Below are 25,506 nucleotides of genomic sequence, written 5' to 3' on the forward strand. Positions count from 1 at the left end.
ACTTAACATATGTGTAGATTTCATCCTGCATAGATGCAGAATCGATATAAATGCAGACTTAGCATCGGTAGAATTAAATCTACACACATACTGTAACATGTACTGCGTTGCATAACTATAAAACCACTCTATAACTTTTAATTCCTTTGACTAAATATTTCGTAACACTTTAACAACTGAAGGACTTCTGTACTTCAAGCTGGCTTCATAGTTTTTATATGTACGAGGGGTGTTCGACAAGTTCCTTACATTTTGTCAAAAAAGTGTTTATTAATTTATTAATCTGCTCACTTGTAGAACGAAGTAAAAGAAAGATGTGAGCAACTCAGTTTCTTTTCCTTCTCATTGGATCTTATTTTAAAGTTTAAAGGGTTTCTCATTAAGGGTTCTATGATCTCTTAGGAGTCCTAAAGAAATTTTGGAGTCACGTGAAAGAGGGAGCAGAAAAAAAGTAGGGATAAGAAGAAAAGAAAGGAGGAGGGGGTTCGAGAGTTGAAAGTTGAAAGAGTTGAGAAACCCTAGCTAAATAAAGCCATTATTCTTCCATCCCAGATTATAAATACAAAATATAAGGAATTTTCTGAATGCCCCTGGTATTCAAATCCGAGATCCCACTTCGGAAGGTTCCCTCAGTGGACTCGTGGAAAAGGGACGTGTGAAAGCATATTAGGCCGACCTGGGTTGTCCAGAGGCGTCTCCTACTTCAGACAGTGACAATACTGTTTGATCCCCCGATCGAGACACTTCGCTGTGGAGGCGTAACTAGTGATCCTACTGACTTCGTGATCAGACACAGTGTAAGTACCATTACCATGGTACCGCACAGTGGCCTCGAACTTGCCGTCCCCAGGGGTCACTTGGATCATATAAAAGAAGGCTAGGCCAGTGGAGTCGAAGTCGAAGGCGCGGTCCACTCGGTGGATCTTCTTCAGCCGCAGCTTCGCGCAGAGCCGTCTGCCCTTCTTGTCCCTGTACCCGTCCACTAAACCCTCGACATGCTCCAAGAAAGCCTGGGCCCCCTTCTCCACGATGGGATCCTTAGGGTCCACAGTCTTGAAGGCGGTGCAGGTGCACCAGTGAGTGGAGACACCAGCGTCGAGGCAACCCCTCTGCTTCGGCACCAGCGAAAACAGGCTGTGGCAAGCAGCACAGCCCGAAGGAGGATCCGCTCGACCACCTGACAGAGTCAGGACCTCGCGAAGGGTCTCGTAGAGGTCGAAGGGGGAGGTCAGGCGATGCTGGTTGACGAGTAGAGACGAGTAAGCGTCTGGCCTTTCTGTTCGGAACCACTCTGGTAGCCAGATGTAGAGGAAGGGTAGCCTCTCCTCGTACCAGCCGACGAACGTGTTCCTGATGGGTCCCCAGCGCATCCCATGGTCGCTTAGGAACACTATCATCGTGTCGTTCAGGATGCCCTCGCGTTCCAGGTACTTGAACTTGCCCAGCAGACGGTGGTCCATGGACGAGAGGCCATTGACGTTCTCGTGGCTCACGCTAATCGTCCAGAATAAGCCGAAGTAGGGCAGGTTGAGGAATGATCGAGCGAAGTCTACTGAGTAGTCGAGGATCCTGTCGAAGCTGGTCTCTGGTCCTGTGCAGTACTTTAGGCCGAATCTGGAAGGAATGACGGGGGAGTTGAAGAGTGAAGAATTGAGGGAGAGGGTGCTGAGGGTCATTGCGTCTGTAGTTGTAAGCGCCCTAGTAGCGGCCTAACAATATCCTACCAGTACCCTAGTAACGCCCTAGTATCGCCCTAGTAGAGCCCTAGTATCATCTAATAGTACCTAAGTGGTCCCTAGTAGTGCCATAGGGGCCCCTAGTAGTACCCTAGTGGTCCCTAGTAGTGTCATAGTGGTCCCTAGTAGTGCCCTAGTGGTCCCTAGTAACCCCTAGTAGTATCCTAGTAGCCCCTAGTAGAGCTCTAGTAGCTTCTAACACTCACTAGTACTTCCTACGTGACAATAAATACTAATGAATCGTCAAATAATAAAAAACAAGTAACCAATAGCACTAATAATTAGTATTTACTGTCACCTAGAGTCTATTCACAATTTCCTCAAATACTCCCAGCTAAATAATTAACTCAGTACCTCTTCTTAACTTTAAGAAGCTTCTCAGAAGCGAGCATGTAGGGTCGGAGGTAGTAGTCGGTCGGCGGCTCGACGAACCCGACTTTGAGGTAGTTGAATGTATTCAGACTGGTCTCGTCTTCACCATAGGCCGTCACGTAGCCGATGTCTCTGAAATTCCGCCACAGAAAGGGGCATCGATCCAGAGTGTGCGGGACGGTCGGTTTGCACCTCGAGTAGGCCTGGCTTTCGTTCTGACCAGTCAAAATAGCCATCAGATTGGGAAACGTATTATCTCCCATCTTATTGTAACCATTCAGACGAACCCATCCAGTTTCACGTAAGTATCTGTCGGTGTTCGGCGCAGCGCGAATGAGGTTCAGCCGACTGACACTATCGATCCCTAGGATCAACACGCTGAGCTTCCTCGAGAGACCAGCCGCTTGGCTGGAGTTGTGAAACCGATCTCGAACCTTGTCGAGGCTCAGAACTGGATGGACGTTCTCGTAGATCAGTTTCCCAGCGCTGGCACCCTTCTTCGGCTTCCCCTTGCAGATGACCAATGCTGCTTCAGCGTTGCTGGGCAGTATTACCTCGCCATCGAAGTTCTCGCATCGCTTCACCCTGGAAACAGTCGCGTGAAACGTCGGCTCTGGTCAACCTGGCTCAGCGTTTAGGGTAGAAACACATAGAACGCTGGCTACCAGCGCCTGCGAGCCAGCGCTGGCCTGGAAACGCTGGCAACCAGCGTTCTATGTGTTTCTACCCTTACCTGCTCCTCTAACCGCTGCAAAGCTTACACGATCGACGAGTCCACGTTGTCCTTGCCCTGCTTCCCTGACCCAGGTTTAGTGGGCCTCAGGACGGTCGACCAGCAGCACCCTAAACCAGGGTGGCGAGCACTCGCCGCAGCATCTATGGACAGCACCACGCTCCCATTCTCGTCCCTCGAGAGGCTCGTCAGCAGAGGCTCGCTCGAGCAGCTCTCGAACTTCTCTTTCCTTATGTAAGAACGGATCGATGGGTCCAGAGGCTCCTTCGACAGCATCTGGCACCGCGGGTTCCACACCAGATAGCCCTCCATCGATTCTGGAAAATTTCTTTATACAGGGTGTTCCTAAAATTGGGGACTAGAGTTTCTTTTTACTTAGGTAATGGGGGCTAGAGTTTTAGAGTCTACTTTCGTTCGCTGCTGACTTTATCTATCGGAAATTTTAGTACAGTGTAATGGAGACTAGGTACTTTGACTAGGACTTCTTTATTAGGAGTTATGGGACTTATTTCGTCCTCTTACTCATTTCTATTCTAATCCCACTAAATTTGTTATAGCCTGTGATGGTACCTAATGGATGCAATTATGATTACTAATTTGTATATTAGACAAATATTATTATTATTATTCTCAACATTCTAGACAGTAAATGTCCAGACTGACTTCTTGACAGATTCTAAGTGAGCTAATAGTCTGAAAAAAAGCTTTTAAGACTTTCAGAAAAAGACTAGCAGGGATAGATCAGAGTAAGATTATTTCAAAAATTTCTAGATGCAATAATTAAGTCTGCAAACAGGAGTAATACAGACTGAAGATAAAGTAAAAAAAATAGGGAACTAACAGAAACTAGTACATTACAATAAAACCCAGATGCTATTACAATTTAATTCTATTATTGTACCTATGTAAATTTACTTTAAAATACTGAAAACCTTGATTTGTAGAGTCCCAGGCTTCACCCTCCCAAGCTTTACTTTCGTTCACCACAGGCAGAAGAAGAAATGTGTACAGTGCTTTATTGTAACCTCTGAGGGGTTTAGCTTAATCACACCTGTCGTACCCACCTTCGTCGGCATTGTACGATCTGTTTAAGGACGGAAAGCGTTCGAAGTCGTAGTCCACCTCAGAGTTGCCGAGGTAGAGGCTCGCTAGGAGGGCTGTCGGTATCAAGAAGAGGATGATCAGGCCTGGTCGACGGCGGACGCAGTCGACCAGACGAGATTGCTTTTTCATGTTCCACGCAGTCGAGGCGCTCGGTGGTCACCTGTGCTCGTCGATTTTCGCGGTTCTACGATCCTCCCGCGCGCCTGAAGTCCGCTAGAGGATTTCCACGAGGGATTTGTGATCGAGCCAGTCATCGAGCGATCTGTTGGGAAGGTGAGAGGAATTTTTAGTACCAGACAAAGATTTCTAAGCGTTATCTAGTTAATGGAGGAAAAATGTGCTGATAATGAAATCATGAAAGTGGCTTAAAAAATCCAAAGAACTTGAATTTATCGCTTATCTTGTGATGTAGGTCAATACAACAGCTTTTCAGATCTTTTACTTGGACCACTTTCATAATTCCTTGCGGGAAAGGAGCACATAATGTGTGGATGTGGATGAAGGGTATATTCAGATCACTCGTTAAAAAAATATATCAGTTCAAATAAATCTAACTCTTACTATTTACTCTTTAAAAAAAATAACTTATCCACCTCGAATATTAATAAACATTTACGCTGAAACTCACACGCAAAATTCTTACAACTTCTCCGAATAATAAAATCCCAAAGAAGCTCAAGAAAATTCCATTCTAACCCAGAATGCCCCCCGAAGCATTCTTTTCTCCGCCACTGTAAGTACACTGACACACTTCATTCACAAAGTGCAATTGAATTCACTTATTCAGATCTTAAAGACGATTTATCCTTCGAAGTACAAACGGTTCCCAGTCACGTACGGCTCGTAGAACATCGAACGTGTTAATACCCCTCGCTACCTGGTATCTGCCGCAGCACCTGGTCCCGAAATCTCGGTCGCCGCAGAGCCTTGCAAGCTCTCGCTAATTGGCCCTCAGATCCAGTAACGAACGTCGCCTAGTCACGCAAGTGCAGGTGTCCGTGGATCTCGATTACGTAACGACCGCGAGCTGCGCTGTCGTTTTCGTTGGCCAGCAGGCATGCCTCGCGAACGCTAAGACCCTACGACTTCGCGTGCAGATCGAGAGCGTAGACGAATCGCGCGAGGCCACGTCGGAAGAGGTTCATTGACGACTAACGACTAAATTCGCAGGAAGCAGCGGGGTTCAGCCGCGGCGAGAACCGAGAAGGAGCAGAGCGAGGGTGTTCTATCAGCCGACTGGAGCTTATCACTGACTACTACGATACCGCGAAGAGGATCTCGAGCACCGACTCGGGGGTGGGCCGATTCAGCGAGAGTTCAGCGAGGCACGAAGGGGTCGGAGAACCAGCCAGAGACTGAAAACGTTGAGGCATCGTAGTATCGATCCACTTGCCGAGATTTCCCCCCTCGACACGCGCAGTCGCACGTTTCAATTTGATACGTGGTCGAATGGAATCGCTACTGTTTTATCGGATAAAGCGCTAGGGCACTTTTGAACCACTTGCGTAAAGAGAATGGAAGATAGCTGGGTTTAATTGTGAAATGGTATTGAATGGTTAAAAGTAGAATGTAGAATGGGGGAGATTGTAGGTGGAGGATTTAGGTCCTAGATCCTCAGGAAGATGACGTCAGCGATCGTCCTAAGGAGAGTCTGATGCTTTGCGAGTTTGAAGATTGATCCTTGGATCCTCTGGTCTCCTCCAATTCTATTAATTACTGCAAGGAGAAAATGTTCAGTTCAAGCTATTGAAGTTTCTTGTAGAATTTACAAAAGTACTGCAATACCCTTAAACTTCTTATGCAAATAGGAGGGATTGAATCTAGCTCATACTTCGTATCTTTAGTTTTATTGTAAAATCGCACTGAATGGTACAAAAGAGAACATAACAGATGGTAGCGATCGAGCGTTTAGGTCCTCGATCCTTAGGAAAATGTCCCTCACGTTGATCCCAGGGAGAGCAGTCTTTGGTGCTTCGCAAGTAGCGATTGATCTCTAGATCCGAACTTGTTCCTCTGGACCTTTTCCATCGTTGCAATGGCAACCTGGCTGTGTATTCAATAGCCCTTGTCTATCACTACACGAAAGCCGAACACCCTGAAAATAAGAACAGTAACATTATTTGATTAATTAATTTCAAAATTATTAAGCCATCGTAAAATAATTCTACAAATAAAAGTCCAAAGATTGCTCCTATACTCCCGAACCTCAAGAAATACCAGTATCTCCTAAAAATATTTTACTCCTATTTTGCTCTAAAACAAGCCACAAAATGTTCGAAATTCTCCAAAGAAGCGAAGAACTCGGCTTCACATTTTTCCGTATTTACTGCTTTTCTCCGCAGTTGGAAAGTGTACCTGAACCAGCAGAAGCGTGCTCTGTTTCCGCGACCACAGATAACGCTGCACGCGGATGTAGATTTCCTCCCGGGAAAAGAGCTATCGCGACGCGCAGGAAAAAGCCGCAAAAATCGAGATACTGAGCGAAAATAGGGGAAAAAGGGGAATAGATACTGACTGCAAACGGAGCACTGTTTTTCGTCGGATCCATCGCCGCAGCCGTCGCGGCCGCTGCACGTGATCGCGTCTGAGCGACACCTGCCGTTGTCACACCTGAAGGGGCAATGCCTGGACGAGATCCTCCCGCGGTACCGTGTGCGACAGGCGCCCCTCGGCTCGTCACTTCCGTCTCGACAGGACACCACTGCGTTGCAGAATTCGTAGGCTGGCAGACACTGGCCATTGTTGCATCTGAAGGCTCCGTCTGGGCACTCTGCAAAAGCAATCGTTCAATTTTGTTCTAGCGAAGTTGATTCATGGGTAGGTCTCGACTGCGAATTTTCATGCAATTTTATATTCTGGTAAAGAAATGAAAAAGTAGATTACCCAGAATTTGGACACTTAAGATATCTATGATCCAGTAAATGGACAACCTAAACGTGTATGTCTTGATACTCGAACTGCATTCCAGTAACTGAATATACTATTTTATGATAATATTCTTTGTTTTTTTCTTGTTCTTTGTTAGGGGCATTAGAATTTAAGCTGAAATTTAAATACAATTGGGGATAGTGTCCAGGTTTGGGTCAGCTATTGACTCATTTACCTTATAAAGCTTCATCTTTTGAATGCTGTAAGTTATTAGAGGATTTGTCACCAGTACAGTATTGTCTCGATATAGGCTCGATAGAATATTCATATTTTTTTGTGGATCTATTTAAGTATTTCTTCACTTTACCTGACCCTCATTTTTGAGAAGCGAGGATCAAATTGCTGGTACATAAAAAGAACTCAAAACGAACTTTTATCTCTTCCCGTAGCTTCTATTGAGGCAGTACTATTCGATAACATTTCACCAGGTGTAGATTTCACACAAAACATACTTCTCCTATTATTGCAGCCAGTCTCGTCCTCCCCCTGCGGACAGTCACGACGTCCATCGCAGAGCACTGCCTTCGACAAGCAGATCCCACTTTTCTCGCACCTGAAGGCTTGCCCTGGACACTCGAGATCCCGCGCGGAGCATCTTTCATCCGATCCGTCAGCGCAATCAGGTCTCCCGTCACAAACGAAGAACCAGCTGATGCATTGGCCAGAGCTTCTGCACTGGAACGTGCCAGGTGCACAGCCTCTGTTTTTCGCGCTGCAGGTGCCGTTTCCCGCGAAGCCGCAATCACAGACGCCATCAATGCACCTAGATCAAAAACCAAGAATTCATATTTTCAGAATTTTGGGTAGTAATAAGTAAACTGTGGACTTTTCTGCAATTTCATGTTTCCATAGACAGTTATAGAAATGGAGACTGAAGAAGAAGTTTCACCGTCCAACTATCATAATTTGCAGTCTATTTTTCATATTTTCTATATTTCGAAATATTGTATAATATTAATATACACGTGTATGGTCTATGAGTTTCTATACATTTCAGATTTTCAAAAATGTATAGAAATCTGTAGTTTCTACTGACCTAGAGTAGGGGTCCGCGAGGCGACACTCAAAGTCAGTGAAGCAATCGTGTCCCAGACTCACAGGTGTGGCTGCGCTGGCTTCGTGACGATCTGCTTTTCCAGGGCCTAGAAAAGTTGTTATCAAGTAGAAATTCCTGGGAACTAGGTCCTCTGATTAGAGAGGGCAAATAGGATTCATAGAACATCTGTAACCAAGAAGACTACCGATCCAAGTTACCTGAGGTCCAAGAAGAATTAAAGACTGTTGTGGTTTCAGTAATTGCATCGACAACAATCGAGTCATCTTCGTTATTATTGCCGTCGTGATTGCTATTATAACTGTTAGTAGTCACCTCAGTTGGCAGTAATTGGTTATCAGAGTCTTCGGTGTTTGGCTTGGTGACCAGATTCACGGGAATCAAGACCCCAGTAGTCGACGAGGAAGTCGAGTCATTTTTCAACCAGGACATTTGAACGCCTACAAAGATAGAAATAGAACCATTCAATATTTTTTAACAAGTCAAGATACTAGAAGATATGAGAAAAATTTAATAAAAGTTTTAACTTAATAAAAGAAGCTCTTTAACAAATGCAGTCTTAATGCACCACTCAATACAAGAAGCAAGAGCAGAGGAAGCAAGGGAAATGAGATATTTAGATACGAAACTTTGCTAAGTGAAAAACCCAAATTCCCCAACTACCTGTCTCTTCAGGCTTTGAAATTTGCTCGCTATCAAGATCCTCCCCAGGGGCTTCTGTTAATACAGAGGTCGAAGTCTGATCAAGAGGCAAAGGCTTCACAAGATCATCCAGCCGACAGATATCATTCTCTCGCCTCATTGGCGCAGTGCACTGGCAGCGACCAAACAGATCAGGTATCAAGAAGTCACAATGAGAGTTCTCTTGCCAGAGTCGACAGTGAGCATGCTCGTAGCAAACTTCGCCGAGTTTCGCCGCTGGAATCATGAAAGAAAACGAATAAAACCACAGAACAGAGTAGGATCCTCTTCTTTCAAGGTTGAAAAATCGAAGGAGGTCAAGGTGAAGGTTTCCTTCAAGACTGTCCTTCGTTTACTTACGACCCAAGCAAGTATGCCGACGAAATTGGAGGAAACCATCCTTGCAACCGCAGAAACCGTCGTAGCATCCACTATTGGCCACTTTCAGAGAACACTGCTCCTCGACCAGACACTCTTGTCCCAGAAGTGTCGCTGTTTCAGAAAATTGTATCAGCGAACGCTGCATACTTTCACATCCACGCGATAACTATTAGAATGGATTCTCACCTTCGAGGCAATGAGTTTCATTGTAGCTGGCAAAGTAAGGCAAACAGCGACAAGAGCCGCGTCGACACTGACTACTGACGATGCTCCTCTCGCAGTCCTCGTCTCTGGTGCAGCCATCGCCCAGCTTCAAGCTTCTCGTCGTTGGCGAAGAGAGGACTGGTCCCTGAAAATTTGTAAAAAGGTCTTGTCTTCTATTTTTTTCCTTGGTCTTTTTCAAGTAGAATTTTTTTGAAGTAGATTTATTGAACGAAAGGAATTAATGTAGAGCAAGGGTTGAGTTCTTAGAAGTCACGAGATTGGTACTTTCGAGGCTGCAACTCTTGAGACTGTAACAAAATCTCGACCTCTCGAACACTCCAAAGCAGAGCCCAGAGTATATTGAAATTTAATCGATTTATTATACTCAGATCTCTGACATTTAACATTTACGCCCACAAAACGCCTCAAAGACGTCTATCTTTCGTCTGGACCTCAATTTTTGTCTAATCTAAACACCACTTAAGGCGCCCTAAAAGCATACTAAATTATGACATCAGATGTTCCAAAGACAGCTTTCAGACATCTTCAGGACTTCACAGTATGTCTTTAAAACATCTTCAAGACGTCTCTGTGCTTTATAACAAATCTCATCTACCAGCATCGCATCAGGCGTTGCCATTTGCCTGCACAAGTAGTCTCATCCTTAAACTGGACCCGTTTCATGGATATATCCGGGGTACCCCGCGTTTTCTCTTCCCCCCCAGCACATCCTCGTCGTCAACCCGATTTCCAGACGCCGCAGATCCACGCGGTGCCCCGCTCATTACCAAGTTTCTCACGATCGGGGAACAATGGCCGCGCAATTTCGCGCGAGGAACGCGCGACAAACGGAGCGGGAAACGCGGAAGCGGCGGCGAAGGAAGCTCCCAATGGCAGTGGAAGAACTGTTGATCGTGAGGAGCGACGACGAAGACGAATGGGCCGTCGCGGTGCCCGCGGTGGAGCGAGGCGAGATGGGAGAAACGCGACAACCGTACGCGTGTCGCACACCGTTAGCTAGTTAGCCGTGAACGCGAGACTCGCAATTTCGTTCTAACATGGCAATGCGTTTCTGAGGACGCAATCGTTGCTGTGTACAGCATTCACTCGTTATAGGCTCGTCAGGAGGTCTGCTGTGGCTTCAAATTATTTAGAGCAGTCGGAGTTCGCTTGTTGTATGATTATTGTACATTTTGGACGCAGGAAAGTGTGGAATACAGACGCTTATGCGTGTTATACATATGTGATACATTAAGTATCGATAAAGGTCGAAGAAAGTTAGAAAACATCAGTCAATCTTTCGTTATGCATTTAGGCGTAGTGCAGACGCGATTTAATAGAACATTTCCCTCTTGAGAATTGTATTAACTTTCTAGATGAAAGTTTGAATAGTATTCAATTATTTTAAAATATTTTTAAACTTGGATATTTGGGGGGCCACTAGGTGAGAATTTCGATAGTTGAAAATTTGAATATTTGGAAATTCCAATTGTTAAGGATTCTAATAGTTGAGAATTTTAGTAACTGAGAATTCTAGTTATTGAAAATTCCAATAGCTGTGAATTCCAATACTTATTTGAGAATTCCAATATCGACTTGAGAATCCCAATATTTCTGAATTCCAATATACATACAATACCGAATCGTTCATACCAAATGTTAAAGCTGAAACGTGTACACGCAAGCGCCACGCCTCTCATATGTATCATTTATGCTTAAGATCAGGCGTAGGTCACTGGCCAAAAAACTTTTGGATAATTTCAGGTCAAGTTGAAAGGCCCCAAAGAGGCAACTAGAGCTCTTCCCTCGTTCCCAGAGTCTGCACTCGCGAACTTTCGACCCGTGCGTGATAGCGACGAAATCTCCCACACCGAATGCAATCCATCGTTCACAGCGAACCGAAACGCCTGCGATTCTTCCGTAATATGAAGACGGAACAAGCGTAGCGAGCGAGTGTAACGAAACGAACCAAATGCATTCGTTGAATCCTTCCTGAGAAACAGCAAGTGCAGATTGCTGATTTTCGCGCGCAATACAGTCATCTCTCAACACACTGTCTTCAATATAAACTCGTCGTCTTAGATCCTTATTTATTTTTTTCATTCTCAACTTTGATAAAGCGAGAATGAATGATCGGTTGAGATAATTAATCGTAATTAATTAGGTCTCGGTTGCATAAATGAAATTCATACAGATACGATTAATTATGTGGAAAGAAATATTGAGCTCCATTTAAGAAAGCAGTGAAGTATTTCAGGCACTGATAATTCGTAACAATTTTCTGAAATTCCTAGTATGCCAAGGTGGAGTCACTCAAAGAGAATTTCAAATTCTCGAATTCCTAATTTTTCAATTCCCCAACTTGGAGATACTAAAATCCTCAAAACTCAAATGTTCAAAATCCATTTGTATTACATTTTTCCCCATTTCCAGAATTTCAGTTCCTGGAAACTTGAACTCCGAGTGACCCCCCTTTATCCTAATCACCCAGAAGATTCTGAAACTCACCGAACAGTGAATCAGGACGCTCAGCAGAAAGATGGTCCCATAATGTCCCCTCATGTTTCCGGTCTGCAGGGCTCGCGACTCTCCCTGTCGTCACCTCTGCAACCGCGCTTCCTTCACCAGCTCCTGCACCGATTCTCCCTTAACTGAATCCTCTCTCTAATTCACAGCAGAAGGGGACCCTGGGCTCAGTGCTCGCGCGTCCCTCGAGATGACTGAAGGCAAACTGAGCGGCTCCCGTGCAGGAGCGCTGGAAAAGCGGACATAACAGCGTTCCCTCGCTCTCCCACTTCTTTGCCACGGTCTCGGTCTTGATTTCCTCCTTCGAATTTATTCTCCCTTTCGCCGCGGCGCCGAGTCTCTCGAGCGACTTCCAGGCTCGAGTGGAAGCCGCTGGATGCCCCTGGAGGAGGAGGACAGTTTTCGTCGATGGAAAATCGTGGAAAACACCGCGCCACGTGGGAGTGGATGCAAAAGGCATGAGGGAGGAGGTGGAAGGGTGAGGAGAGGGACGAGGCTGAAGAATTCGAATCACGCGTTTGGCCGCCTCGAAATGCATTGGTATTCCGAGGGGACGCGCGATGACGCGACCTCAACCATTTCGAAGACCTCCGGTGTCGTCTTTGAGCTCACCTCCCCGACCCCGACGCCGACGATGCAGCGGTTGCGTGGCCAGTTTGTCACACGATTACATCGAAACGTCGCGCGACAGGAAACGGTACCTCGAGGACCGTCTGGGCACAGGGTGCGTTTCGTAAGCAGGCGGGACTCTGAGATGAGACAGTATTTTTAGGCGTTTGCATAAATGAAACAGTTGACAAATTATTACAAAATATATCGAGCTTGTATCGAGACAACATTAGTTTGAAATTTCTATTTAGAGTGGGAAAGGCTTATTTCGATATCTAGATCACCAGACAAAATTTTCGATGACACTAAAGTGGAATAGCAAGAGCATGAGTCGATCTCGAAAATATAGTACTATATATATATGTCATAAACTTATCGCAGTGAGCCTGGTTTCCTACTTAAAGATTTAAAGAGTCATACTGTCTACCATTAAGACAGCTAGTCAAATTTAATGAACCACTTCGACCATTACGCACTACTGCTTTCCATGTTGACGTCTTTAGAACCGATTAAAGATTCCATGACCTCATCACTAAAGGTTGTAGAAGTGTTGTTTAGTTCTCGACAGAAGCTTCTTTTACATATCGCTGGACGCACTTAAGCGGTTCATCGCGCGGCTAATTGACACTTAGCCTTTGTCGGAATATTGCACGGCAGTATGTACCTTCACGCTTATGATAACGTGAATAATATTTCGTTTCTCATCGTTCCCTTCATTTCATTCCACTCGCTTTAATAATAAAAGTGGTCTAACTCCAGAATCCATAAAACTCGATTTTCACCACTTACTCTGTACCGTAAATCGATGTAATACTAAGTAATTGTTAAATGAAATTTCTCCCGACTTTCGACTAGGATCATTTTCATTAGCAACGGTACAAATATCGTCGTTCCAATAATAGAATTAACTATCAAGAGATTAGTCACGGTTTCGATATCCCCATTAAGCCAATTAGTCGAGGTCCTACTACATTCCTATTTACAATACAACCCCTTCAGAACCTCCAGCTACTAATTAAATGAACTCCACTTATCAGACTAGTAATAAGCCGAGCTTATGCAAATCTCGTGCTCCGTAAGCTGAATCCTCACCGCTAACGATCCACCCGCACCGAGTCTATAACGACTGTCTATAATTCCAGGTACGAACTACGCTCACAATTAGAACCGTCTACGTTCGTAAAACGTCGGTGCTCGCGTCATAATTGACCTCCCCTGGCAGGCCTTCCCCTCTGACCTCCGCCAGAGAGATCCACCTTGCCGCTTCCACTACGGGACGAGGCCCGTTCGAACGGTGGAAAAGCGGGAAGCGGAAAGCGAGAAACGGCGCGGCTGTGGAGGAACAGGAAGCGTCGCGATGAGCTACGGCGGAATGTAAATGGGGGGCCCTCCTCCTCCCCCCTCTCGAGAGAGGCTCGAACTTCTTTTGTCCGTGGCAGCGCGGGACCGCTCGGGGGCCCGAGGTAAAGGACCCCCACGGAAACGTAAAACCGTAAAAGGCTCGCCGTAAAAACGAAACAGTACTGCTTCGATCGGCATACGTATCGGCACGCGCCGCTCTGTTGACGTTCCACTGGGGCCTGTGCACTCGAGGGAGCTGGCGAGAGAGGCGCTTCGCGTGGGAGGAGTACGGTATTCCCTTTTTAATACGTGACTGGTGTACCATCTCGATCTTGAAATTATTAGGTGGATTACGAATTTACATACTGGTCGCTATGATAGACTGGGGAGAGGATTTGGGAGCTGTATCTGGGGACGAGAGGCACGGTCGATGGAGGGATACAGGGATTCGAGGGGAACAGGGTATCGGTCCTTGGCAGTTTTAACGATTGGCGTTGCAGTGGTCTACTGGGGACCCAGGTACGAAACGACGTACTTTTTCTTTTGATTCCTTACAGGAGCTACGAAAAAAGCGTTATCGTCAAGACAGCATTGTTAGTTAATTACGTAGTATCTAATTATGTAATAATTGGTAAAAGTGGATTTTATATTCTATGTGCATATATAGATCTCAATTAAGGTACTAATTCGAATTTTTGAAAATGTGACAGAGATCACTTTGCCTTGTAGCCACAGATATACTGTAATTCCTTTTCTGTGTTTCTGGGTACACTTAGTGTAGACCAAAAGTATGGATCCATTTGATTTCTTATTGTAATTCTTGTTATAAGTCTTCTTATTATAAATTATAATTCTTTTTTATTAATGTTCTATAACATTTACCTTTTTACTAACATGTGGTTTTATACTTTTGCCCAACAGTGTATATAAGACAACTATGGACTTCCATTTTCAGAAATATGGAACTTTTATTTCTTTCTGTGATAATAAGACGAGCAATGACATAGTGTTAGGTACAGTGTATAACAAATACGTTCACAGGTGTTGAGAATATTAATTAATTCTAGACTACTATCATGTAATTCTCTGTTAAGCTTAATACCTGCTTTCCCACCGTTTCATGAATTCCGCGGTCGACTTTAAAATGGTAAATGACATGTAGATGAAGTCCCTCAGTCATTTCGCGTCACGTTTCGTTTTTGCTTTGTTTAGTGATTATGACTAGGAAGTATGACAAGTATGCAACGATCGCAGGGGTGCGCAGGTAAACTTGACTCGTTACCAGAACCGGAATTATTCAGAATGAACGGTACCTTTCTGAATTCGCTTTCGAACTCGTCTTCACGATCGGGTGTCGAGAGGAAAATTCAAGAAAGCTGTTCAACAGATTCTCTATCAGGGTCACATATGTGTGATACGCGACTTTTTTTCTTTTTTGGGAAGCCTGACATGAGTTTTACCGATTTTATATCGAGAAACAAACGAGCAAACTATTAGCTACTCAAAGATTCTACAGTTTCCTTACTCTTGTTAAGTTCGATGTAATAGTGTCTGTTGTGATATTTAGAATATAATTTGTACCATGAGTGTAACTCGTTATAAGCTTCATAGCTTCCGAAACGAAGGAGCAAGGATGTCCGGGGCCTTTCGATATCTTCGTTAATTTATCTGCTCTGGTACAGGCGCATCTCGATTACGCGCCTTTATCTGGCCAAGTATCTGCAAATTATGCTATAACGACGATAATAATGGGCCCCAACCCCTGTTCCCGCCGATCTCCGTTAGGTGTTCTCCTGCGTTCCGAGGTTCGTTATACTCTTGGAATTAATTAGAGCTCGCTTATTAATTTCATAGCGCGCGTACCTGCCTTCTTCCTTCCTTTCTTTTCGAAGGAACCATCGTGACTAAGAGCTTTTCGAATAATTAGTCGAGGTAGAATGTCGGTGAACGAAGAAACGTTCGCGTGTGTGTGAAATCTAAGTGCAATCTTTGTGGAGATGATTGAATAATTAATCGTTAAGATTTTCTTGAAATTGGGCCTTTGAGATTACGTAACAGAGTCATGCAATGCGCAATGAGGGAATCAAGAATTGTTTGTTTGGGTCTCTATTAAAATAGAGTGCGCGTTGTTTTTGCACCGACAAATTTATAAATTTATTGCTTAAAATTTAGAAATGTATAGCATTTTAAATTTATGATATAATTATCAACGTTGTAAACTTATTGTATTAGTTTTGTAATTTAGAATCGTTAGTTCCTTGGCGCCACAACCACATGGCGCTGATGGTACTATTTTTAAATCGCTTTTCGAATGCTGTTTTTGCAATAAGTAAACAATTTTCGTGGCTTTTTATCATTGTATAGTTATACTAAAAGTTCTTATAATGATTCTACATCATCAAGTTACTAATTAATTAATAACTAATTGATTCTTCCGATTTCTGGATTTCCTAGATGGCTACAGCGTTTCTGTGTCCATAAACACGTCAAATTACTATTTTTCGCATAGTTTTATCAAGATGTATCAATAATTACGTTTAAAAAATATCATTTTAAGTTCTTTAGAATCTCAGTTTTCTCGTATTTAATAAGCCTACTTTTATACTTATCGTTAATCTTATGTTTCATAGTTACGCAACTTATCAGAGTGTTATTCGTCCGCCTGTGTCGCTCGTGTCGTTGCGTGTTAGTTGAAAACGCAAGAAAATTACTCAGGTTAAGTGCAAAGAAAATTTGGAAGCACCATGGCATTCCACTGTGGAAAAGTAATTTTAAATCCTGGTAGGCAGATCAATCAGAATCTTCTAATTATTCTTCAAACTTTTTATAGCTACGTCGGTGTCAGTACTCCTATTTAATAGTATAAAGTAGTAACGTTCGTAATGTTCGAACTATTATCTTCTAAGGTGTAAATGGATTCGTAGTACAGTAGTTCCGACTTGGCCACATTGTTGCCTATTTAAATAGCCAGGTGTATTAACTAACCGTGGCTAACTAATCGGGCACTACTGTTATTATGTGGAATATTTCTTCTGAAATTTATATTCTTCTGTTTTCAGCCTTCAAACAATCGTTGAAGCAAGTGTTTTACATAGAGCATCTTCTTAAACAAGTAAGAAAATTGTTACAGTACTTCTTATGATATTTTTGAACAAGTCTTGAACTGAATCCTTGTATTTTAGCAACTGCATGGTCAGTTATGTATCGGTACATTTTTACCAAATGTGACCGCACAGAGATTCTATGCGGAGAAGAAAATATTCAGTAGAGAAAAGCCACATTGTAATGTTGGCACAATTGGTCACGTAGATCATGGAAAAACAACATTAACAGCAGCTATCACCAAAGGTATTAGTTGCCTCTTATGTATCTTATTTCTAGCGTAACTGTTTTCATTCTGCATAGCTTAGTTAGACTTATCATTCTCGTTCCTCTGTTATTGTTAGTCCTAGCCGAAAAGGAACTAGCAAAGGCTAAAGAGTATGCAGAAATTGATAATGCACCAGAGGAGAAAGCACGTGGTATTACTATCAATGCTGCTCACATTGAATATGAAACAAAGAATCGTCACTATGGACACACAGATTGTCCAGGACATGCTGATTATATCAAAAACATGATTACGGGTACAGCACAAATGGACGGCGCGATTCTTGTAGTTGCAGCTACAGATGGCACTATGCCTCAAACGAGAGAGCATTTAGTTCTGGCTAAGCAAATTGGCATTGAACATATCGTTATTTTCATTAATAAGGTAAAATTTTCTAACTAGCGTCAATAGTAAAATACTAACTAAGTTATCCTTAAAAGGTTGATGCCGCGGATGAAGAAATGACTGAATTAGTAGAGATGGAAATACGAGAGTTACTGACTGAAATGGGTTATGATGGAGAAAAGATTCCAATTATTAAAGGCAGTGCACTTTGTGCATTAGAGGGCAAAAATCCAGAGATAGGAAAAGAGTCTATTATGCAGTTATTGGAAGCTGTGGACACTTTTATCCCAACTCCAATCAGAGATTTAGACAAACCGTTCCTATTACCCATAGAGAACACTTATTCAATCCCTGGTAGAGGAACAGTAGTTACAGGTAGATTAGAACGTGGGAAAATAAAGAAGGGCTCAGAGTGTGAAATAATCGGTTTCAACAAAATTATAAAGACTACAATAACTGGAATAGAGATGTTCCATCAAATATTAGAGGAGGCACAAGCTGGGGATCAATTAGGTGCTTTACTTAGAGGTTTAAAGAGAGAAGATGTCAGAAGGGGCATGATCTTGTGCAAGCCTGGTAGTATTAAAGCCCACGATCAATTGGAGTGTAAAATTTACATGTTAACTCACGCAGAAGGAGGTAAAAAGAAACCTATAAGTCACCAAATTCACGCTCAGATGTACTGTAAGACGTGGGATTGTACCACTGAACTTAATTTAAAAAATAAAAGTTTAGTTATGCCTGGTGAAGACTTCTCGTAAGTGTCGAACATGTTTCATAGGTAGATAGTGTAGTAAAATCATTAAACAGATATCAAATGAGTATAATTCTTACTTTCAGAGCGGTATTAAAATTAATAAGGCCAATGGTTTGCGAGAAAGGACAACGATTCACATTACGAGATGGAGGAAAAACCTTGGCAACGGGGGTAATCACAAATGTTCTAGCACCTCTAACCGATAATGAGCGAATGCAAATTCTCGAAGGTAAAAAGAAACTGAAGAAAGAGACGGAGAATGCACAAGCTTAAATTGATGCATTCTTGCGTCTGAAAATCGATGCGATTACTATCAGCAATTTGACTAAAAAGATGAATTGTTTAATTAATCGAGAATATATGCACGTGTAAAGGTATCATCATAAATTGATTTCACGAGTTTCATATGCATATTCACGTAACTGTAATTAGAAGTTTCTGTTCCCCAGCGACCTAGTGATATAGATATATATTATATGTAAGCAGCTGTAAGCATTAAATCGTTTTTATCAACAATTATGTTAATGTAAATGTGTTTATTTCGATGCTACGTTTTAGACATGCAACTGAAAAACATCCTTTATACGTATCGTTCAATAAACTGTCCTTGTACAAAACTTACTAATTTAGTATTATCGGAATGGTCGCGATGTTTAGTATAACACAGACCTCTTCCTTCCCTTCAATTTTGTGAAGGATACAAGAGAACGTGACGTTGCGCATATATGTGAGCATTCCGAGGTATTTCAACAATTCTATGACAATTTATTGAATTCAGTACACATCACTGGTACAAGCTGCTTTGAGCAGAATAATGTAACACCAGATTCGACATACCTTTTTTTTGTTTGTTTTTTTAATTCTTATATAAAAGTTTTATGATTCACGCCATCCAATCTTACGCGTATTTGTATTCTATTACCAACGAAACGAGGGATATAAGGAAAGGGACTTATGTAGTGCTCAAGCCATCTTCCAACCAAACGAACATTTTCTGTTTAGAAAAGAAAAACACTGTTTATATAATTTAAGTCGAACAAATCATACATTCACTTTCGCTTATAAAAATAGTAAATAGTCCTCATTATCGTGGACAGGCGCAACTGACTACAAATCGTGCTCCGCACCAATCGAAACATTATTTCAAAGTACAACATTGTATTGGGTAGTAGCAAATTGTTCGCGAGAACGATCACTGTTTTGTTCGTTCAATTGGTACATACACATCAATCAATACGCTTTGCTTATTTATAATCACGTAATCGGTACATGTGAAGTTAACGAAAACGTTGTTTATCAATTAGTAAACATCAGACTACTTTTTAGAGCCTTTCCAATCTGTTTCTTTCCCAGTTTGAATGTGTTTATGTAAACAGTGACTTCTAAATATTAGTAATTCATGCACATCGAGAGATTCTTTCTTGCAGAATTAATACTTTTACGTTTGTATTTCTTTCAGCATGTTCATTTGTTCGGAAGTTTACAATCTTTACACACTATATTCCCCTTATATTAGGTACAATAGAACTAATAACAAAAATTTCATTGCTTTAACGCTATGCCTTAAAGTGGGTCGACAATTGGTTTCATCGATACATCATACGTTGACTACGCTAAACACATCGTATCGCACAGCATACAAGCACTCACGCATACACATTCATAATACGCAAGTGAAGTAAAGAATATGGAGCAAGCACAACGTCTAGTATCGAACCGTGTTTAGTTCGAACGAGTAAAATTTCGAAACCCTCCTCGAATTGTAAGCTTATACCAGGCAAAGGTACGTTATGCTCGGATCATACTATTCACATTTAAAATTGTTACGTGTTATACATTCAACGCGCGCAAATCCCTATGCGAGCGAAAGTAACATTCAATTCTTGTATCCCTTCTTTAAGACAAAGCATGTGAAACTCGTAATCACAGAAATATATTTATCGTTATTTATGTTAGGTATCGAATAAAAGTGTACGCGAATTCTTCAATGAAAGAATCTTCGATCTACCGAGAAGCAGGTGAACGTAACGTGCCCGTACGCGTTTTGCCTCTGTTTGGATCATATACGCGATGTAACAAACTAAAGATCTTCGTCGTCCTCTGGTAACGCCGTCTCCTGGGCTTCTTTAAGATCCTTCTCGATCTGTTGCTGCCATTGTGGGTCCATAGTGACTTCGGGTGGCAGGAGCGCTGGCATAGCAACAAATTCTAAGTTGGGATCTCCAATCAGTTTACGTGCCAGCCACAAGAAAGGCTTCTCGAAGTTGTAATTACTCTTTGCACTAATGTCGTAGTACTGAAATCATACAAATATATTACTTGTTGCATACAGGTTACAAAAAATGAAAACTATGTTAGAAACGGTCAGATTAGAAGGACAAAGGTATCATAGTACTTCATTCCACGAATTATCATCAGGAATACAGGATGGTATCGGAGTTTACTATCAAATTTCATAGAACCAAAGTATCTCACCTGTAGGTTCTTCTTCCTATGGAAAACGATGCTCTTGGCTTTCACTTTTCTATCCTTGATATCGACCTTGTTGCCGCAAAGTACAATAGGTATATTTTCACACACTCGTACCAAGTCTCTGTGCCAATTAGGTACATTTTTGTACGTCACTCTTGACGTTACATCAAACATAATGACAGCGCACTGTCCCTGAATATAGTAACCATCCCGAAGACCACCGAACTTCTCCTGACCAGCCGTGTCCCAGACATTGAATCGAATGGGTCCTCGGTTTGTGTGAAAGATCAGAGGATGCACCTCCACCCCCAAGGTCGCAACATACTTCTTCTCGAATTCACCAGTTAAATGCCGTTTGACGAACGTTGTCTTCCCAGTACCACCGTCACCGACCAAGACGCACTTGAAAGTGGGCATATCAGCTTCCTGTGCCATTTTGATGTCGTTTCTCACTGATCAGGTAACAAAGCGACGAATCTGAAAAACGACCGATGACGTTCGATCACAGGAACATTATTCGAGTCAAACGACTCTGCTCCAGCGTTAGCCTGCTACAATCTGTTCTCGACTGGATATCTCAGCACGTGAACCGACCACGCTATCGCAGGCACAGAGATCCGCGGTTTCGAAATTACTGGAATATGCTAGACGTTATCACGCGTTAAAAACGTGATCGGCGGATCATCGACTGGATAGAACCTTGAGAAATTCAACCGATTTCTGCTCGTTCAGCGATCCTACCTACCGAGGCGTTAATTGATCGTACTTTCAACGATAGCTCCGAAAGCCGGTTGCCCGATATCCCGCGCTCTGAGACGGCAAGCCGACGTAGGAATTCACCACGTTCCGCCAAGAGAATGGCGCCTCCCGTTCTAACACGATAGGCTCTCGGGCTTATTTTGACACAAGATCGCGCGCGGTTTTGTGATAATTAAGAAGGATTGGGCGAGCTGACGGTTAATTTACACGAGATCTGTGGAAATCCAAGGGGCTGGATACAAAATTTCCCGGCAAGTGACGTGGTACGTGAAAATGACCGATAAAACTTACCCTGCCACACAGTCGTTATGGCTCACAATGGCGTTCCTTTGACTCAACCAGTAGGGGTCCGCTTTCTCGTCATTCGCCGAATATGAGGAAGTGGAAGTTAAAGGTGTGGTTTAGTGGGAAGGATGTAGAAAAATTCGGGTTGAATATTTTTTATTTTGCAGCGTTAAAATAATACGGGTTTGGCTGATTTTTCGAAATATTTTCATGATTAACGTTCTATAGTATAGCGACATCTATTTTATACGCGCCACATCGAGTCGGTATCGAAGATTTTTAGTTTTCGACGAAAGAGTCGTCTTCTAGGAAAGTTTAAACTATTCTGGCGCGCGAGGGCGCGTCGAGTCACAGATTGTGGGAAAGCAGTGGCTTCGATTAATTATTGCTGGCTTAAATTGCTAGTGTTAATTGTTTCTGTGGTACGAAATTCGTGAATGAATTTCTGAGGTTATTTACAGGTGGTTGCTGATAGGAAAAGGAAACGAAGCGACTGCGTGTTTGCTACGGATCCTACTTTCTTTTTGAAACTCCCGCTAAGATATTCAAACTGAATTTAGCAAGTTAAAGCTGCTGTTGCTGGGGCCTATAGCAAACTTCAGGTAGATGAGGTCTGAGAAGTTGTATTTTGCTTTGGCGCCAATTTTAACGTAAACGATTGCTTGGATTTTGATTTTATATGTATGTAATAATGATTTTTATTTTATTGATAGACAAGTGTTCTAAGTTCAAGTAGTAATTAAAACACTTGAGTATTTATAGAGTCTTTCGAGCAATAAATTATATTAAAGGAATGGGAGGGAACTACTTTTCAAGATGGCGGCTAGTGGCAAATTCGAACATCGCGTAGTTCGTTCACTTTCGACTTCCTTTTCATTGTAGTTAATATTAGTGAATTAAGTAAGGCGCATAAATAGTGATATCAGTGAATTTCGTTTCATTCTTCAGATATACAGGTGGAACAGTGAGAGGAGAAAAGGTAAGAAAAGAAATTGAGTAGTCAATCCATCATCCCTATTCTGTAAACATCATTAACTCCTTTAAACTCAAAGTGGGGTTAAAAAATATCCACAAAGTGTTGAACTTTAGCTTTTCTATAAAATAACTCGTGTAGATTGTCAGTAATCTGTTAGCAGTGTAAAAAATAATCGCATTTAATCGTAACAGATGAATTAGATATTTTCAGTCTCTTAAAATCAACGATTAGGTTCGAATGATTCTAACTACGCAACAATTTGGGTTTTCTAGAGTTAATAATCATATATCCTTCGTTTTATTTTTCTTCCTTTTTGTGTTGTCGCATATTATTACAATTTTTTTCGGAGTACATCATCATACGACACATTAAACATTTGTATTCCTCTCCCATGACTTAAAATCAGTATGAAGGTATAGGAAAAAAAATTGTTTGAAAATTGAGAGTGCAGAAAGTAATAGGAAGTACTTAGAAAAAAAAATTCAAAAAAATTGCAAAGGTCTTAACGCCCACTCCATAAATATATTTTCGATATCCTGCATCTATCTCATTCTCACATCAAATATCAATGGAAGATAAATGCAACACAGCTAGAAAGAATTTGACAAAAACGCTACCAAAGACAGGAATATTTTCATAAGCAAACACTCCTTCATTTAAGTTAAAACCCCAGGCGAATGCTATTCAAAGTTACCATCCCCGCAGATTCGACGAAAAAAGCCTATTATCCGCAGCCCTGAAGCACTAAAATTTACAATCCTAAAATTAATGTCTCCTCGCTTTCAGAAAAAGAGCCTCCAGGTGAAGAACAAGAACCGAAAAAACTCGGAAGACAGACCTGGACAAGAAAAGCCATCGTTCCCCCTCACTGTCAATAAAAATTCGACACGCCAGGTGTTCCCCGATTGGGCCAGGGCTCCCCGAGTGGTGGGGTCGCTCCTGCTCGGAGTTGACGTCAGCGGCGCATGCGTACTACAGCGGACGGCACTGCAGAAGCAGGCAAGTTCGCGAGTGTATCGATTTTACGATCGTGTCTCTCGCCGCTAGTGCGTCCGTTTCCTTTAGTTTTTAGTGGCCGTGCTCATCGTACATGGATAAAATCGTGAATGGGATTAGTCGCTAGTCTGCTCGAACCGTGCACCCGCTGATTCGCAACTCTTCGTCACCCTCGCCATGACCAAGGATAGATTAGCAGCCCTCGTCGCGGTGAGTTTCAACTGGCTACGTATATTTTACTAGAAACCGAGCCGATTCGGTCAGCCTTGCCCGTTAACTTTCTCTCTCTGTCTCTCTCTGTCTCTCTTCGCACATTTCCTCTCTCGCTGTCTCTCTCACACATCATATCCCTCTTTTTCACTGTCTCTCTCTCTTTCTCTCTCTCACTCTCCTCTTCTTCTCTGTCCCGCCCTCTCTTTTCCGCGCCTTCTTTTATTTCTCTTTTTATTCATCTTCTTAGCGCGCTTTTCCTCTCGTCTTTTTCTTTCTCTCTCTCTGTCTCTCTCTCTCTGTCCTCGTTCGTAATATTTTCCCTCGTCCCTTTTCCCACGTTCCATGTCTTTTCCTCGTTTCACTCTCGTTTCAGTATCGCTACGCGCTAGGATCTCCATACGTGCAACTCGTTGCCGTTTCTCTTGTTGCAACGGGAGCGAGCGTTCCTCTTGGGAATACATGACTCTGTCATCAATTGAATCGATGCCCGGATGGATCTCCTTCGCGAGCAAACGGCACAGAGCGGGAGAGAGAGAGAGAGAGAGAGAGAGTGAGTGAGGGAGAGCGCGCGAGGAGGAGAAGGCGTTTCCGAGGTGTCAACCGTCATCGCTGTCAAACGACGGCTGGTCGAGACGAGAAACTGAGGATTGATGCGCGAAGAGCTGGGGAATCTGCTTGTTTTCTAGATTGGCTTGACCGCGAAAGGATTATGATGATTGGTTGGAAAAGTTGATGACCACTTCGCTTTTACGATTATTACGGTTTCAGTATTTCGTCGGGGATTCGCTTTTCACCTGTTGGTGGAAGCGGTGAGCGGTAATACGAGGATGTTTTAACGGGGCTGAGACAGAACATGATAGAGAATACTGAGATAGGTGCTGTTGAGATTTAGTTAGGATAGCTCTGGTTAATAGAGAGTTAAGGCTTCTTTGGTTCCAGAGGATTTCTTGGGATGTTATAGCGTGGGGATCGTAAAGTATAAATTCTGAGATTAACTAGTCTGCTGACAATTCCCTTTTTTGTAGTATCGAAGATTTAATTAGTGGACTGTGGACCTTTATGTATTTATGTGCAAATTTCTATTTTCAGAGACATGTAGAATTCACATATTGTACAATATTGTAGTTTAATTTGATTAAAACTAGTGTTTAGCTTAAAGTAATTCTGTTAACTGCACTGTATAGTATTTGGAGGGAGAAGAAAATTGTATGATAAGGTTGCACTTCTCTGATTCTGTTTATGAAACCAGGGATTTGCATAAACAGCTGCAGTTTACTAACCCCAAGTTCACTGAGGTTCTAAAAAAACAGTCTAAACTTTTTCTACATATAAATATGAGAGCAAATTTAAAATAAAAAACTTCTCTAGAGCAGTTTTTATAGCCCTACTAAATACCACTGCAAATCCATAGAGAATGAAAGATCTTCACTAATTTTTATTTCATCAGATTCTATCATAAATAGACTGCAGATCTCTAGACAGATCTCCATACAAAAACTTTGAATATACAGAAAAATACAGAATCTATATAACATGGAAAACTGTAGAAATAATTAGAAAATAGTAGACATCATACTTTATAATATTTCAAATATAGAAGTTCCATTTCCCTAATTTTGTACATGAAAATAGGAATATGCATAATCTTCCACAGTCCACTAACA

General features: G+C 42.4%; 6 protein-coding genes and 1 long non-coding RNA gene across 14 annotated transcripts in view; 4 read left to right on the forward strand and 3 right to left on the reverse strand.

The window, feature by feature from the left end:
- Positions 1 to 698: 698 nt before the first annotated feature.
- LOC143185161 (uncharacterized) lies at positions 699 to 5,295 on the reverse strand. Of its 3 annotated transcripts, none has more exons than XM_076387918.1 (5): positions 4,823 to 5,295; positions 3,906 to 4,207; positions 2,870 to 3,158; positions 2,091 to 2,693; positions 699 to 1,614 (listed from the first exon to the last, which is right to left on the reverse strand). In XM_076387918.1, the coding sequence occupies exons 2-5, from the start codon at positions 4,072 to 4,074 to the stop codon at positions 699 to 701; spliced, it is 1,977 nt and encodes a 658-aa protein (XP_076244033.1). In that variant the 5' UTR covers positions 4,075 to 4,207; positions 4,823 to 5,295. The 3 variants fall into 3 exon arrangements, with proteins under 3 accessions (XP_076244033.1, XP_076244032.1, XP_076244034.1); XM_076387917.1 differs by lacking the exon at positions 4,823 to 5,295 and adding an exon at positions 4,574 to 4,815; XM_076387919.1 differs by lacking the exon at positions 4,823 to 5,295 and having other exon boundaries at positions 2,870 to 3,169; positions 3,906 to 4,036.
- Positions 5,296 to 5,779: 484 nt separating this feature from the next.
- Positions 5,780 to 12,023, reverse strand: Impe1 (Ecdysone-inducible gene E1). Of its 2 annotated transcripts, XM_076387925.1 has the most exons (9): positions 11,702 to 12,023; positions 9,176 to 9,338; positions 8,969 to 9,100; positions 8,591 to 8,845; positions 8,128 to 8,367; positions 7,910 to 8,015; positions 7,326 to 7,636; positions 6,461 to 6,715; positions 5,780 to 6,040 (listed from the first exon to the last, which is right to left on the reverse strand). In XM_076387925.1, the coding sequence occupies exons 1-9, from the start codon at positions 11,753 to 11,755 to the stop codon at positions 6,021 to 6,023; spliced, it is 1,536 nt and encodes a 511-aa protein (XP_076244040.1). In that variant the 5' UTR covers positions 11,756 to 12,023; the 3' UTR covers positions 5,780 to 6,020. The 2 variants fall into 2 exon arrangements, with proteins under 2 accessions (XP_076244040.1, XP_076244039.1); XM_076387924.1 differs by lacking the exon at positions 5,780 to 6,040 and having other exon boundaries at positions 6,071 to 6,715.
- Positions 12,024 to 12,238: 215 nt separating this feature from the next.
- LOC143185181 (uncharacterized) lies at positions 12,239 to 13,560 on the forward strand. Its single transcript, XR_013002873.1, has 2 exons — positions 12,239 to 12,443; positions 13,471 to 13,560. It is a non-coding gene; the product is annotated as an uncharacterized LOC143185181 (long non-coding RNA).
- A 146-nt stretch (positions 13,561 to 13,706) lies between these two features.
- LOC143185124 (uncharacterized) lies at positions 13,707 to 16,404 on the forward strand. Its single transcript, XM_076387858.1, has 3 exons — positions 13,707 to 13,791; positions 13,850 to 14,188; positions 16,300 to 16,404. Exons 1-2 carry the CDS (start codon positions 13,707 to 13,709, stop codon positions 14,152 to 14,154), a joined length of 390 nt encoding a protein of 129 aa, XP_076243973.1. The 3' UTR covers positions 14,155 to 14,188; positions 16,300 to 16,404.
- LOC143185167 (elongation factor Tu) lies at positions 16,322 to 18,657 on the forward strand. Its single transcript, XM_076387927.1, has 6 exons — positions 16,322 to 16,450; positions 16,729 to 16,781; positions 16,852 to 17,017; positions 17,116 to 17,423; positions 17,480 to 18,141; positions 18,225 to 18,657. The coding sequence occupies exons 1-6, from the start codon at positions 16,414 to 16,416 to the stop codon at positions 18,412 to 18,414; spliced, it is 1,416 nt and encodes a 471-aa protein (XP_076244042.1). The 5' UTR covers positions 16,322 to 16,413; the 3' UTR covers positions 18,415 to 18,657.
- A 208-nt stretch (positions 18,658 to 18,865) lies between these two features.
- On the reverse strand, positions 18,866 to 21,803 carry Ran (RAN, member RAS oncogene family). Of its 2 annotated transcripts, none has more exons than XM_076387943.1 (3): positions 21,664 to 21,803; positions 20,617 to 21,090; positions 18,866 to 20,437 (listed from the first exon to the last, which is right to left on the reverse strand). In XM_076387943.1, the coding sequence occupies exons 2-3, from the start codon at positions 21,046 to 21,048 to the stop codon at positions 20,222 to 20,224; spliced, it is 648 nt and encodes a 215-aa protein (XP_076244058.1). In that variant the 5' UTR covers positions 21,049 to 21,090; positions 21,664 to 21,803; the 3' UTR covers positions 18,866 to 20,221. The 2 variants fall into 2 exon arrangements, with proteins under 2 accessions (XP_076244058.1, XP_076244057.1); XM_076387942.1 differs by lacking the exon at positions 21,664 to 21,803 and adding an exon at positions 21,359 to 21,630.
- A 1,733-nt stretch (positions 21,804 to 23,536) lies between these two features.
- The window catches only part of Syx1a (syntaxin 1A), a 31,074-nt gene continuing 29,104 nt past the window's right edge, over positions 23,537 to 25,506 (forward strand). The window contains exon 1 of one of the 4 annotated variants that reach the window (XM_076387938.1): positions 23,537 to 23,839. In XM_076387938.1, coding sequence (XP_076244053.1) covers positions 23,807 to 23,839 — 33 coding nt within the window. In that variant the 5' untranslated portion in view covers positions 23,537 to 23,806. The remainder of the gene's footprint in view (positions 23,840 to 25,506) is intronic. The other 3 variants (XM_076387940.1, XM_076387941.1, XM_076387939.1) reach the window with 3 other exon arrangements.

Source organism: Calliopsis andreniformis, chromosome 10 (genome assembly GCF_051401765.1).
Source record: "Calliopsis andreniformis isolate RMS-2024a chromosome 10, iyCalAndr_principal, whole genome shotgun sequence".
NCBI lineage: Eukaryota > Metazoa > Arthropoda > Insecta > Hymenoptera > Andrenidae > Calliopsis > Calliopsis andreniformis.